Below are 13,143 nucleotides of genomic sequence, written 5' to 3' on the forward strand. Positions count from 1 at the left end.
TATGGAAAAATTGGAACACTAATGCATTGTTGGTGGAGCTGTGAGCTGATCCAGCCATTCTGTAGAGCAATTTGGAATTATGCCCAAAGGGCTATAAAGCTATGCATACCCTTTGACCCAGCAATACGATTTTTGGGTCTTTTTCCCAAAGAGATCATAAAAAAGGGAAAAGGACCCACATGTACAAAAAAAATTTATAGCTGCTCTTTTTGTGGTGGCAAGGAATTCAAAATTGAGGGGTTGCCCATCAATTGGGGAATGACTGAACAAGTTGTGGTTATGAATGTAATGTGAATCTATTGTGCTGTAAGAAAAGATGAGCAGGAGGAGTTCAGAGAAACCTGGAAGGACTTGTATGAACTAATGATGAGTAAGATGAGCAGAACTAGAAGAACATTATACACAGTATCATCAACGTTATGTGTTGATCAACTGTGATAAATTAGATTCTTCTCACCAATACAATGGTACAAGAAAGTTCCAAAGGACTCATGATGGAAAAGGCTCTCCAAATCCAGGGAAAAAAAGAACTGTGGTATATGGATGCTGATTGAACCATACTATTTCTTTTGTTTTGGGTGCTGTTGTTTTTCTTTTTTGAGGCTTTTTTTCCTTTTTTGCTCTGATTCTTCTCTTATAACATGACTAATGCAGAAATATGTTTAATGGTACTATATATATAATTTATATATATAAATAACTATATATATATATTACCTGCTGTCTAGGGGAGGGGGGAGCGAGAAAATTGGAAATTGGAAATCTTATATAAACAAATGATGAAAACTAGCTCTACATGTAACTGGAAAATAACAAAATACTTTTATTAGGAAAAAAGAAACATTCTGAGTCTTTATTCATTTGTTCTAGGATTATAGAGTCAGAGCTGGAGTTGACTGTAGAGGTCAGCGTAGCTCAAACCCTTCATTTTATGGATGAGGAAACTAAGTCAGCCCAGGAGGCTCTGACCTGTACAGAACCCATAGATAAAGTATCATACCTAGAATTCAAACCCAACTAATCTGAGCCCCAGATCAGCACTCATTGGATTGAGCCACACTGCTGTCCAAAGCTATTCCTCTGGTTGGCACGGGTGACCTTGGGAGGGTGGTATTGCTCTAAGCAGGCCAAAGAACTGACTCACCCTGAGAAATTACTGCTGTTCCTGTCTCCTCTTCTGATGCTACCAGCAATAAGATAGGGAGCCTGGAATTTAACCCAACCTCTCATGTCTAGGCTGACCTCATAGAAAAAGTTCCTACAACATTTATTTATAGAAGTTTCAATATCCTAGAAAGCAATAAAATTCAACTTGAAATAGCCTGAAATTCTGTCTCAGAAGTCATTCTGATTGGCTTCCTTCCAAATTGGCCTGAGTTACTGAGCTCTTTCTGTATTGATTGGCAAAGATGGATTGAATTCTGAACATTTCTTGGCCAGTTAAAATCCTGCTTTGATGCCTTCCTGTGCTATGGAGGGGCTCTGAGGCTACATCAAAGCTGGGACAGCTCTGCTAGGTCCCTGAACTAAGTTAAAAAGACTTCAAGGTTGGGCCCAGCAACGATCTGTCCATCCATCCACAAGTCACCCTCCCCCCAAAAAATCAGGGTGGCTTCATGAAGTACAAGTGAAAATGTCCTATTTCTAACTTGAAGCACATACTAAAGGCAAAGGGGGCAATGAAAAAGCCCAAATGGAAAACTCCAGGGTCAGAAGGGAAAGATGTGAGTGCAATTGGAAGCTACACCAATGTGTAGTCAAGATGGTTAATAGAAGGGTGCCCAACTGAACTCTACTAGTACCAGGTGGGAAAAGTCCCTTTCAGCTATAAATATATGATCTTATGAATTGCAGACCCAGAAAATAGAAAAGAAGAGAAAATGAGGATCACCTAGAGGGCAAGGGTAAAGTGAGTGGTGGGCATGACCAGGCAGAGTGAAACTATGATGGCTAACCAGAGAAAGGATGCCATCAAAGAAGAACACGTGTGAAAAAGACAAGCTGATCATATTTTTAAGGGAAGGATAATGGATGGAGAGTCTGTGTGCTTCTAAGGATGAATTCTGCCAGTACTTGCTTATTTATATGTAGGCTTTCCCATTCTTGAGGGCAGGGCTAACTTATCCATTCATTTGCCTCTTCACCTATCCATTTATCCATCTATCCATTTATCCATTCATCCATCCATTTGTCCATCCATCTGTCCATCCATCCATTTGTCCATCCATCCATTTATCCATCCATCCATTTCTCTGTCCATCCAGCTGTCTGTTTATCTATCTATTTATCTACTTACTTATTGTGTCTTTCTTAGTATTCTCAGATCTCAGCCCAGGAATGCCTCCAGTGTTTGGCAAAGGTGGCAGAGCAGATAGAAGGCTGGCTTCTATGGGCCAGTGGCACTGGCCTCCTTGCTGTCCCTTCATCTCTCCACTCCAGGTATACTCCCCGGCTCTCCTTATGTCTGGAGTTCACTCCTTTTTCCTCAACATCTTCTGGCTTCCCCTGCTCCTACAAGTCTCAGCTTAAATTCCACCTTCCACAAGAAGTCTTTCTCACTCCCCCTTCATGCCAGTGCCTTCCCCCTGAAGACTATCCCAAATATATCCTGTATATAGCTTGACTATATATAGTTATTTGCATGTTGTCTGTCCCTATTAGATTGTAAGCTCTGTGAGGTTAGAGACTGGTTTTTGTCTTTCTTTGTATTCCCAGTGCCTAGCACGGGGCCTGCCACATGGGAGGCACTTAATAAATACTTGCTGATTTGACTTAAGTCAGACAGAGTCAGGAAGACTTGAGTTCAAATGACATTTAATGATTGTATGACCCCTGACAAATCACTTAACTTTTTCAAACCTTAGTTTTCTCAAATGTAAAACAGGAATAATAATAGCATTTACCTTATAGTGTTGTGAGGACCAAATGAGACAACACATGTAAAGCACTTTGTAAACCTCAAATCATTATATAGATGTTGCTCAGGCATTTTTCAGTTCAGACTGTCCATGACCCCATTTGGGGTTCTCTTGGCAAAGATACTAGAGGGCTTCATCATTTTCCTTTTCAACTCATTTGACAGATGAGGACACTGAGGTAAACAGGGTCTTGCCCAGGGTCATACAGCTAGGAAGAAGGGGCAACTAGGTGGTGCAGTGGATAAAGCATCGGCCCTGGATTAAGGAGGACCTGAGTTCAAATCCGGCCTCAGACACTTGACACTTACTAGCTGTGTGACCCTGGGCATGTCACTTAACCCCCATTGCCCTGCAAAAACAAAAACAAAACAAAAACATACAGCTAGGAAGTATCTGAGGCCAGATTTGAACTCAGAAAGATGAGTCTTCCTGACTCCGGGCAGAGTAACTCTATCCACTGCATTGTCACCTAGCTGCCCGCTTATAAATGTCATAATAATAAGCACAGAATAAGTGTTTGTTGGCATAACTTGACTACTCTCATTGCTGTCAACAAAAACACAACAGATGGAGCTACTAGGTGGCACAGTGGATAAAGGACAGGCCCTGGATTCAGGAGTACCTGAGTTCAAATCTGGCCTCAGACACTTGACACTTACTAGCTGTGTGACCCTGGGCAAGTCCCTGTTTACCTCAGTGTACCCCGCAAAAAACAAACAAAAAACCCCCCAAAACCAAAACCGAAACCCCAAAACCAAAACCAAAAACAACAACAAAAACAGATGGGAAAATGCAGATAAAATCATAATACCTTTCACTCCATGCATAAAAAGAAAATAGACTCTGGCAATGAAACCAACTTCTGATATCAAAGATGACAAATACAAAGCCTTGGTTATGACTGTGGTTGTCGATTACCCAATCAGAGATGTCCAATTATAGATTTGGGTCAAGCCCCTAAACCAAAGAGCGATAAAGGGGGAAATGCCAAAGCTCTCCCTGGGATAAATCCAAAGAAACTGACTCATCACTGACCAGAATTCAAGTCGCGGCCTGGGTTGAAGGCCCGGCTATTCACAGTGGTCGAGAGTCGGTCACAGCTGATGGTCCTGGACACGTTGGTGTTGAAGTTCCCATCAAACCTGATGGAATAGAAAGAGAATCATCAATATGCATTAGCGAATGGTTCAGCCCAGTCCATGAAGTACATGAGGAGGGTCAGACAATGGGCAAGGGGTTTGAGGTTCAGGTATGAAGCTTTAAAAATTAGGATTCTGCAAATGTTCACTTACACATATTCATTACACATTGACAGTGACGGGGAACTCACTAACACACGATGTCACCCATCCTATTTTAGGGATTGGAAAATGAGTGTTTTCATTAAGACAAGATTGGGCTCCCTGGAACTTCTAGTCATTGGTTTAATTTCTACACGGACAATTCTACCTTCCCACATGACAACTTTTTAAATGAGGACAGCTCTCAAGTCCTCTTTATGTTTTCCCATTCCCATGCCAAAACATCACTAATTTGCAAACCAAGAGCCTCTGACTATTCTTTGTGAAAAAGCAGCTGACTAGTTCCATGACCTGAAGTCAGGAAGAAGCAGGTTCAAATTCGGCCTCACATACTACCTAGCTGTGTGACTCTGGGCACGTCACTTAACCCTGTCTGCCTCAGTTTCCTCACCTGTAAAATGGGGATAATAACAGTACTTTTATCACATGTTTGTGGGAGGCTCAGATGAGACAATATATGTTAAGGATACACACATATACACACATAGATTCATACACACACGTACACATACACACATACATACAGGGCAGCTGGGTGGTGTGGTGGATAGAGCACTGGGCCCCGCTCCATCACTTTCTTAAGTCCAGACCCCTAGCAACACTAACCCAAGCCCTGATCTGTAGCACTTGCTGATTTCATCCTGGACATTTCAGCACAGGCCAGGTTCCAGCCAGCACTCAGGCCCCTGTTTCTATCCCTGGCCCCGAGGCATTTGTATCCTACATTGCTGACCCCAGGAGCTGGGAAGATAAAAGGATGCTGTGGAAGCTTCTAAGCTGAGATGGAAGCCCGCTTTTTGCTCCCCGAATGATCAGCATGTTGGATCACAGAGGCAGACCCCCAGCTGGAAGGCCAGGTACGGGGGCGGGGGGGGGGGGGGCATAGTTCTCTGCCAAGCAGAATGCTGATGTGACCGCACTGTGCTCAGGCAAACTGCAGGCTACCAATGCGACGTGAAGGAGGCAGTGGAAATTGGCAGAAGCCTCTCAGTGGCCCTGATATGGAAGGGTGGAGGATTCAGGAGCAGGACAGAGGCATTAATGCCTGTATTTAGCACTGTCTGGGAGAGTCCCTGAGCAGGAAATGGTAACTATTCATTGCTCGCAGACAAAGGGAATATCGACAGTTTGGGAGGCTTTCAGTTTAGCAGGTACCCACTTCAGCCCTTTGGGACAGAAGGCCATTTTAGGGGGGTAGACTCTGTCTGCCAAAAGATGCTTCAAATTCCCCAAGCCCTCCACTCTCCCTTCTGCCTCACCAGGAACAGCAGGGAGCTACAGCAGATGACAAAGAGAGGGTCCATCTCCCATTTGATAGCCAGAGCTGAAACAAAGGATTCTGATACCCCAGGCAGATTCAGTTGAGCATGGACCCACAGTTCCAGTTATGTGCAGCAATATCAGAGGAGGGGGATGACCTCTCCCCCAGAATCCAGGCTAAGATACCCAACCCCTAACCCCCAACCCCCAGAAAGAGGAGGAGAATAAGGCAGTGAGGGAAGAATGTGGAGGTTCAAGGCATAGAGAGACATTAGGCTGGAAGAAAGATGGTGTTGGCACCCTGAGGCAAAGTTCTAATCACCCTACCCTAGTTCTAGATCTGACAGGAGATGCTTCTTAGAGATTTCCCTAATTCTGGACCCTCTAGAGTTCAATAGAATCTTCTCCAATCAAGTCTAAAGGGGGGTAAGACATTTTATGGAGTTGTTCTAGGGAAAGGGACATTTTTAAGGAGGGCGTGGAGGTGGGGAATCCACGTCTTGTGAAATGATGCAGTGCACGGAACCATGGACCTGGAGTCAGGAAGTACCGAGTTCCAATCCAGACTCAAACACTTACTGGATGTGTGACCCTGAGGAAGTCACTTAAACTCTTTCACCTTCAGTTTCTTCATCTGTAAAATGGGGCTAATAATAGTACCCACCACCCAAGGTTCTTGTGAGGATCAGATGAGATAAGAATTGTAAAGTGCTCCCCACAGTGGCTGCCGCACAGTAGGTGCCTTATAAATGTTAGCTATCATTAGTATTCACATTCTCAGGAAACTCATTCCATTCTTCTCCACCAAGAGAAGGAAGGGAGAGACAGAGAGGACCCTGGAGGCCACCTAGTGCAATCTCCTCATTTTACAGATGAGGAAACTGAGGCACAGAAAGTCTAAGGGACTGCTCCAATGTCACCTAATTTGTAAGCGGCAGAATCAGGATTTGAATCAAGGTCTCTGACTCCCATTGCAGCGTTCTTCTCACTACACCAACCTTTGTAAAAATGCAGGCTCTGCTGGAGAGGGGATTTAGGAAGAATTTCCTCTTGTCTGAGCCCTCTGGCTTCTTGTGTTTTAATAATTCAGAGCCAACAGCAGCCTCCACCACCCCCATCTTGTATTCCTAGTCCCCCTCAGAATCTTTTTAATGACATTCTCATCTTACAAGACTTTTAATTGTCTTAAATTGCTCCACATGAGACAGCCCACAAGGAATGGGCCAACCCTACCCAGGTGACATAAGGATTCTTAAGAGGATGTGCACCATCTACAAACATGTTTGTGTCTGTGCTGATTAAGCTGGAGAATGAGATCCAAGAAATGTCCATTGGGTGAAGAGGAGACGTCACCAAGGGATGTAAAGAAACAGGCTTAAGGATGTGTCTGACTTGGACAAGTCTTCTGGGAAAGGCAATGGGGAAGTCACACTCACTTGTACAAAGCAAGGTACAGAGGAAAGAACTCTAAGTTTGGAGGCTGGGACCTGAGTGTGAATCCTAGCTCCCCTAAGGTGTGATTTGGGGCAAGCTCTAGACTTGGGATCCTACCTGGAATTCAGTTTCCTCGTTGTCCTTAAAATGAGGGAGGTCCAATTAGATAATCAAGGACCTCAGCAGACACTTAATCCACCTGGGCCTCAGTTTAACTCATCTGTAAAGTGGGCTAGATGCTCTATAAGTGCCTTTCCCACTTTAATTGTATGATCCCTGGAGGATAACCTGCCATGGGGTCTAGGATATAGGCACTGTACTTAGTCATGGGACCTGCGTAGGAATCCCATCTCTACCACTTCCAATCTGTCTGAGCTGAGGAAAATAACTTCTCTTCCCTGGGCCTGTTTCCTTATCAATACGATGAGAGAATTAGACGAGATGACCTTCACAGCCCCTCTCACCTCTAGATCTATAATCCCGTAAGGGACCAGTGCACTTTAGATTTGTTCCTAGTACGCACAATTCAAAACAAAACCATCATCATACCCCACTAACTTCAGAAAAAGATGGTTCCAGTTTAAACTACTTTATAAAACAGACATTAGTTACTCTAGTGTATTCCCCAAGGGAATTTTAGGTTGATTTTTTAATATAATTGACAAAAAATATTCTTTATATCCCAAGTATTTGTAGCTCAATTGAAAGTTTACAAAGCACTAATTTTTCCAGGGGCAGCTAAGTGGTGGTGCAGTGGATACAGTGCCTGGAGTCAGGAAGACTCATCTTCCTGAGTTCAAATCTGGCCTCAGACACTCACTAGCTGTATGACCCTGGGCAAGTCGCTTCACCCTGTTTGCCTCAGTTTCCTCATCTGTCAAATGAGCTGGAGAAGGAATAACAAACCTCTCCAGTATCTCTGCCAAGAAAACCTCAAATGGGGTCACAAAGACTCAGACACTGAACAACAGGAATCTTCCTCCTAACTTGTTCTTTCTATACATAACAAGGGGATCATAGCTCCAGATAGAACAGGAGGAGACCTCAGAGGCATTCTAGTTCAAACCTCTCATTATACAGACAAGGACTTGCTCAAGGTCAAACAGTTAGTAAGGTCAGAGGTGAGAACCTGAACCAGCCTTGTCCTCTGCTTCTAACAAAGTGATTTTTCCACTGGGCCCTGGTTCAGTCCTCATTGTTGATCCCCATTTTACAGATAGGGAAACTGAGGCATGGAGAAATTAATGACCTGCCCCAAGTCACACAACTAAAGTGCTAAAGTTGGGATTTAAGGCCACCCTCTGGACTCTGCGTCCATACTAGCACAATTGCTGTCTACACTTGCACAGAGAAGGTCAGAAGCAATTCAAAGCCCAGATTTTCCATAAAATAAGCAGGATATTGTGCCTTAAAGTGAGCTGGGGATGACCACTGGCATAAAATCATATCAAATCTCCCCCAATCTTCCCCTCAATGAAACCACACATTGGGTGATGCCAGTTTTTAGTACCTACTTCCCCAAGATCAAAACATTGGCTGAAATTCAATTTCAAGAGACACAATTCCCTCTTCTCCCCTTCCCCTTTAAGAAAAAAAAAAGTCAGCTTCCTTCTGGATTTACTTTCATGAACAACTGATCGAAAGCGCATCCCGAGGGAGCAAACAGACCCACTTTGATCTCTTCCCCGTGGAGAAATTCACTCCCTGCCTCGCTTGCAAGATGCACATTTGATTGACGTTTGCTCTGATGTACGGCCGGCTTTGAACTTCAGACATTTAATTCCCATCAGGCCTCAGTCATTTCTATTCTCCTTCAACAGGAATTACAAGCAGGAGATCAGCAAATGTAGGAGATAAAATAAATTTGTAGAAGCTTTGAATTTTACATCAAAACCGTGTTCGAGTGAGCTCCAAATGGTTTTTACTTGGACCGTTCACTGTGTAAATCAACTTTTCTGTGGAGTTCTCAGTTTAGAAAGGAAATAGTAAGAGAAAAATGTATGTGCAAAGGATGGACACATGCATCTTTGAGCGGCGGTTGGCCTTAGACTCTGCCTTTCCCTTTGTTTGAATATCCCAGGCTGGGTGACTCGCTGGACGAAAACTCTGACACCAAGAGCATCCCTCCAGATGTCAAGGGTCATAACTTTAGACCTAGAAGAGATTGTAGATTCCATGGAGCCCAAGCACCTCAGGGAGGAAACTGGGTGAAGAGAGATGAATGCGACTTGCCCACCTTAAGAAGCCTAGTACATATCTGAGGCAAGATTTGAACCCAGGTCTTGCTGACATCTCTCTCTGATATGCTGATATAGCTGTGCAGATTGTCACAAGGCTTCCCCCTCACTCCCAAAATGATGTGTGTTGACTTACTCCTCCTCTGCAGAAGGATTCTAATGCTGCTTTGAAGAGCAGTTGTGGGGGGGGGCAGTTTGCTGAAAAACAGAATCCCCATAAATCACTAGAAAAAAGAAAGCTTCCGGTGGCTGGGAGCCACGGGGAGGCTTCAGTTTGTACTTTAGTTTGGTGCTTAGCACAGGGCCTGGCATTTGGTACAGACTTACTAAACATATGTTGATCGATGAATGGTTTGCTGGAGAGTGAGGCGAGTACAAGGGAAGAACCAGTTACAATAACTTCTTGGGTTGATATTAATACAGTTACGAGGGGCAGTGGGTAGAGCACTGGACCAGGAGCTAGGAAGACCTGAAATCGGGCCCCGTACACCTGCCAGGTATATGACCCTAGGAAAGTCACTTCACCTTTGTTTGCCTCAGTTTCCACATATATAAAATGGGGGTAATTTTAAAAATAAATATTTTAATTTAAAATTTTGAGTTTCAAATTCTATCCCCCCAAGAGGTAAGCAATCAGATATAGGTTACACATGTGCAATTATGTAAAACATGTCCATATTAGTCATTTTGTATAAGAAGACTTGATAAAAGAAAAAAAGAGAGTGGAAAAGTAGCCTGCTTCAGTCTGTGTTCCATCAACATCAATTCTTTGGAGGTGGATAGTTTGTTTCATCACGAGTCCATTGGGATTGTCTTGGATCACTGTATTCCTGAGAATAATTAAGTCATTCCCAGTTCTTCATCCAACAATATGGTTGTCACTGTGCACAAGGTTCTCTTGGTTCTTCTCACTTCATTATACATCAGTTCATGTAAGTTTTTCCAGGCTTTTCTGTAAAATGGGGATAATGACAGCACCTGTCTCCCATGGTTGTTGTGGGGATCGCATGAGATAGTAACTGTAAAGGGTCTAACACAGTGTCTGACACATAGTAGGTGCTCTATGACTGTAAGCTATTATTTTTATTATTATTGCTACTGAACTGGCCAGAAAGAATCAAGGAAGTCTCCCTGGAGGAGGTGTTTTGGACTTGGCTTTGAAAGATGCATAGGCTTTTCAGGAGGTGGAAATGAGAGGAGGAAACATACCCAAAACAGAAAGTGGGGGGAAGTAGGTGCCTGGGGATAGCCACTAGATCTGTACCTTCATCGCTATCGGAACTCTCAGATGAGAATGCTCCATCAGACCAACACTCTCCCTGCCACCTACAGTCTTGGACTGTTTCCTGGGGCACTGAGGGGTGAATGACATGTCCAGGGTCAGGCAGCCCCTAGGTGCCAGAAGCAGGACTTTAATGTGAGTCTTCCTGGCTCAGATGCCAGATCTCTACCCACTGTGCCACAATGCCTTCTGATTGGCACAGATCAGGAGTTAGGGCAAAGTGCCTTGCTCAGAGTGGTCTGGAGGGGATGGGGGACTCAACCTCCAGGGTTCTAGAGGTTCCTTCATTCAGCAAAGACTTCTGCAGCCTCACATTGAGCTTGGGGCTTTGGGTCTCATCTGGTCCAACACATACTCAGAGATGAATCCCAGCTACATCGGCCTCAACGAGAGTTCTTCTAGGCAACTTGGGACAAGACTCAGTGACTGGTGCCCAGTGCCCTCTTTCTATGGCCCAGCCTCCTCTGGGGCAGCTCTAATTAACTGGAATTGCTTTGTATTTACCAGTCTGTGTTTCCCTTCCCAACAGAAGGCAAACTCAGGCCAGGGACTCTTACTTTTTGTCTTTGTATGTTTAGTGCCTGGCACAGAGCAGGCATAGAACAAAGGATGGGTGAAGAGAACTGAGCCAAGGAGACAAGGGAAAGAGTGATCTTTACCCTCCCAGGGCTTCCAGTCTCCCAGAGGAGACAGGGTCCACTCCCATGAAACAGTGATGCAGCAATGAGATACAGCAGTGGCTGACCCCTCTGCCACTAACTCTGCTACTGTGAGACTTCGGGGAAGTTACAATATCCTTGGCCTTTGGTTTCCTCATCTATCAAAGGAGAGGGTGGCTCCAAAAGGCCTCTGAGGCTCCTGTGAGATCCACGAACCCAGCAGGCACTTAATAAATGCTTGTTGACTTGACTATGACCCTATGAGTCAGAAGGGTAGATATAGATAGATAGATAGATAGATAGATAGATAGATAGATAGATAGATAGATAGATAGATAGATTGATAGATAGATGGATGGATGGATGGATGGATGGATAGATAGATAGATAGATGATGGATAGATAGATGAATAGATGGATGGATGGATGGATGGATGGATGGATGGATGGATGGATGGATGGATGGATGGATAGATGGATGGATAGATAGATAGATAGATGATAGATAGATAGATGGATAGATGGATGGATGGATGGATAGATAGATAGATAGATAGATAGATGGATGGATGGATGGATGGATAGATAGATAGATGATAGATAGATAGGTGGATGGATGGATGGATAGATAGATAGATGGGTGGATAGATAGATAGATAGATAGATAGATGATGGATAGATAGATGGATAGATGGATGGATGGATGGATGGATAGATAGATAGATAGATAGATGGATGATGGATGGATGGATGGATGGATGATAGATAGATAGATAGATAGATAGATAGATAGATAGATAGATGGATGGATGGATGGATGGATGATAGATAGATAGATAGATAGATAGATAGATGGATGATGGATGGATGGACTGACAGACAGATTATCAGTAGATAGATGATAGATGGATAGTAATAGATGGGTGGATAGAAATGAATGGATAGATGGATAGATAATAATGGATGAATAGATGGATAGTGGTCAGTAAATAGCTAGGCAGACAGATAGATGATAGATGATAGATAGATAGATGAATGATGGATGGATGGACGGACAGACAGATGATCGGTAGATAGATGATAGATGGATAGTAATAGATGGGTGGATAGAAATGAATGGATAGATGGATAGATACTAATGGATGGATAGATGGATAGACGGATAGTGGTCAGTAAATAGATAGCTGGGCAGACAGATAGATGATAGATGTATGTATGTATGGATGGATAGATAAAAAGGCAGACAGACAGTGCGGAAGGGAAGGAGCTCGTCTACTGACACAGTGATTGTAATGGAAATATCAGAAGCAGATTCTAGGTCTAATAAACCCAAGTCACCAGGAATGTTTAGTAAATGTTTAGCTTCAATTCAAAATATAGTCACTTAAGGGACCTCTAGGTGGCACAGGAGAGAAAGCATGGGCCCTGGATTCAGGAGGACCTGAGTTCAACTTTGACCTCAGACACTCGACACTTACTAGCTTTGTGACCATGGGCCAGTCACTTAACCACCACTGCCTGGCAAAAACAAACCAAAACAAAAGACAAAACACAGTCACTTAAGCACTGAAAACAAAGGTCAGCAGGAGACATGAAGGGTCAGCAGGAATGACTGTGGCACCTGCTTTAGAATTTGTAATGAGAGTAGGTTGCTTAACGAAGAATGAGAGAAGACTTCTTAATGATCAGAAGTATCCAAAGTGGGCTTTCCTTGTGGAGTACAGTAGTGAGTTCCCTGTATCTGGTGGCATTCAAGCAGAAACTGTCTGACTACTGGTAGTTATGGATATTGGAAAGGGCATTTATGTTGAGGGTTGACAGACCTAGACTGATTAATAATCCATCAAGAATCCTTTAGTAAGCCTTTCCCACGTGCCAAGCACTGGGGATACATTGACAAGAGTGACACTGAGGTCCTTTTCAGCCCTAAGATTCTGGGATGCAACGGTCTGTGGCTGGCTGGGTGGGCCTCGCTCCCCGGCCACACCTCAGAACATGAGCTAGGCTTGGCCAGGCTCAGCCTGCTCCTTTGGGAGAAGTGCCTACACTCCA

General features: G+C 43.8%; 1 protein-coding gene across 1 annotated transcript in view; it reads right to left on the reverse strand.

Moving 5' to 3' along the window:
- The window catches only part of CACHD1 (cache domain containing 1), a 235,725-nt gene that overhangs the window by 94,741 nt on the left and 127,841 nt on the right, over window positions 1-13,143 (reverse strand). Inside the window, exon 4 of the mRNA XM_043963374.1 lies at window positions 3,954-4,060. Coding sequence (XP_043819309.1) covers window positions 3,954-4,060 — 107 coding nt within the window. The remainder of the gene's footprint in view (window positions 1-3,953; window positions 4,061-13,143) is intronic.

Source organism: Dromiciops gliroides, chromosome 4, assembly GCF_019393635.1.
Source record: "Dromiciops gliroides isolate mDroGli1 chromosome 4, mDroGli1.pri, whole genome shotgun sequence".
Classification (NCBI taxonomy): Eukaryota; Metazoa; Chordata; class Mammalia; order Microbiotheria; family Microbiotheriidae; genus Dromiciops; species Dromiciops gliroides.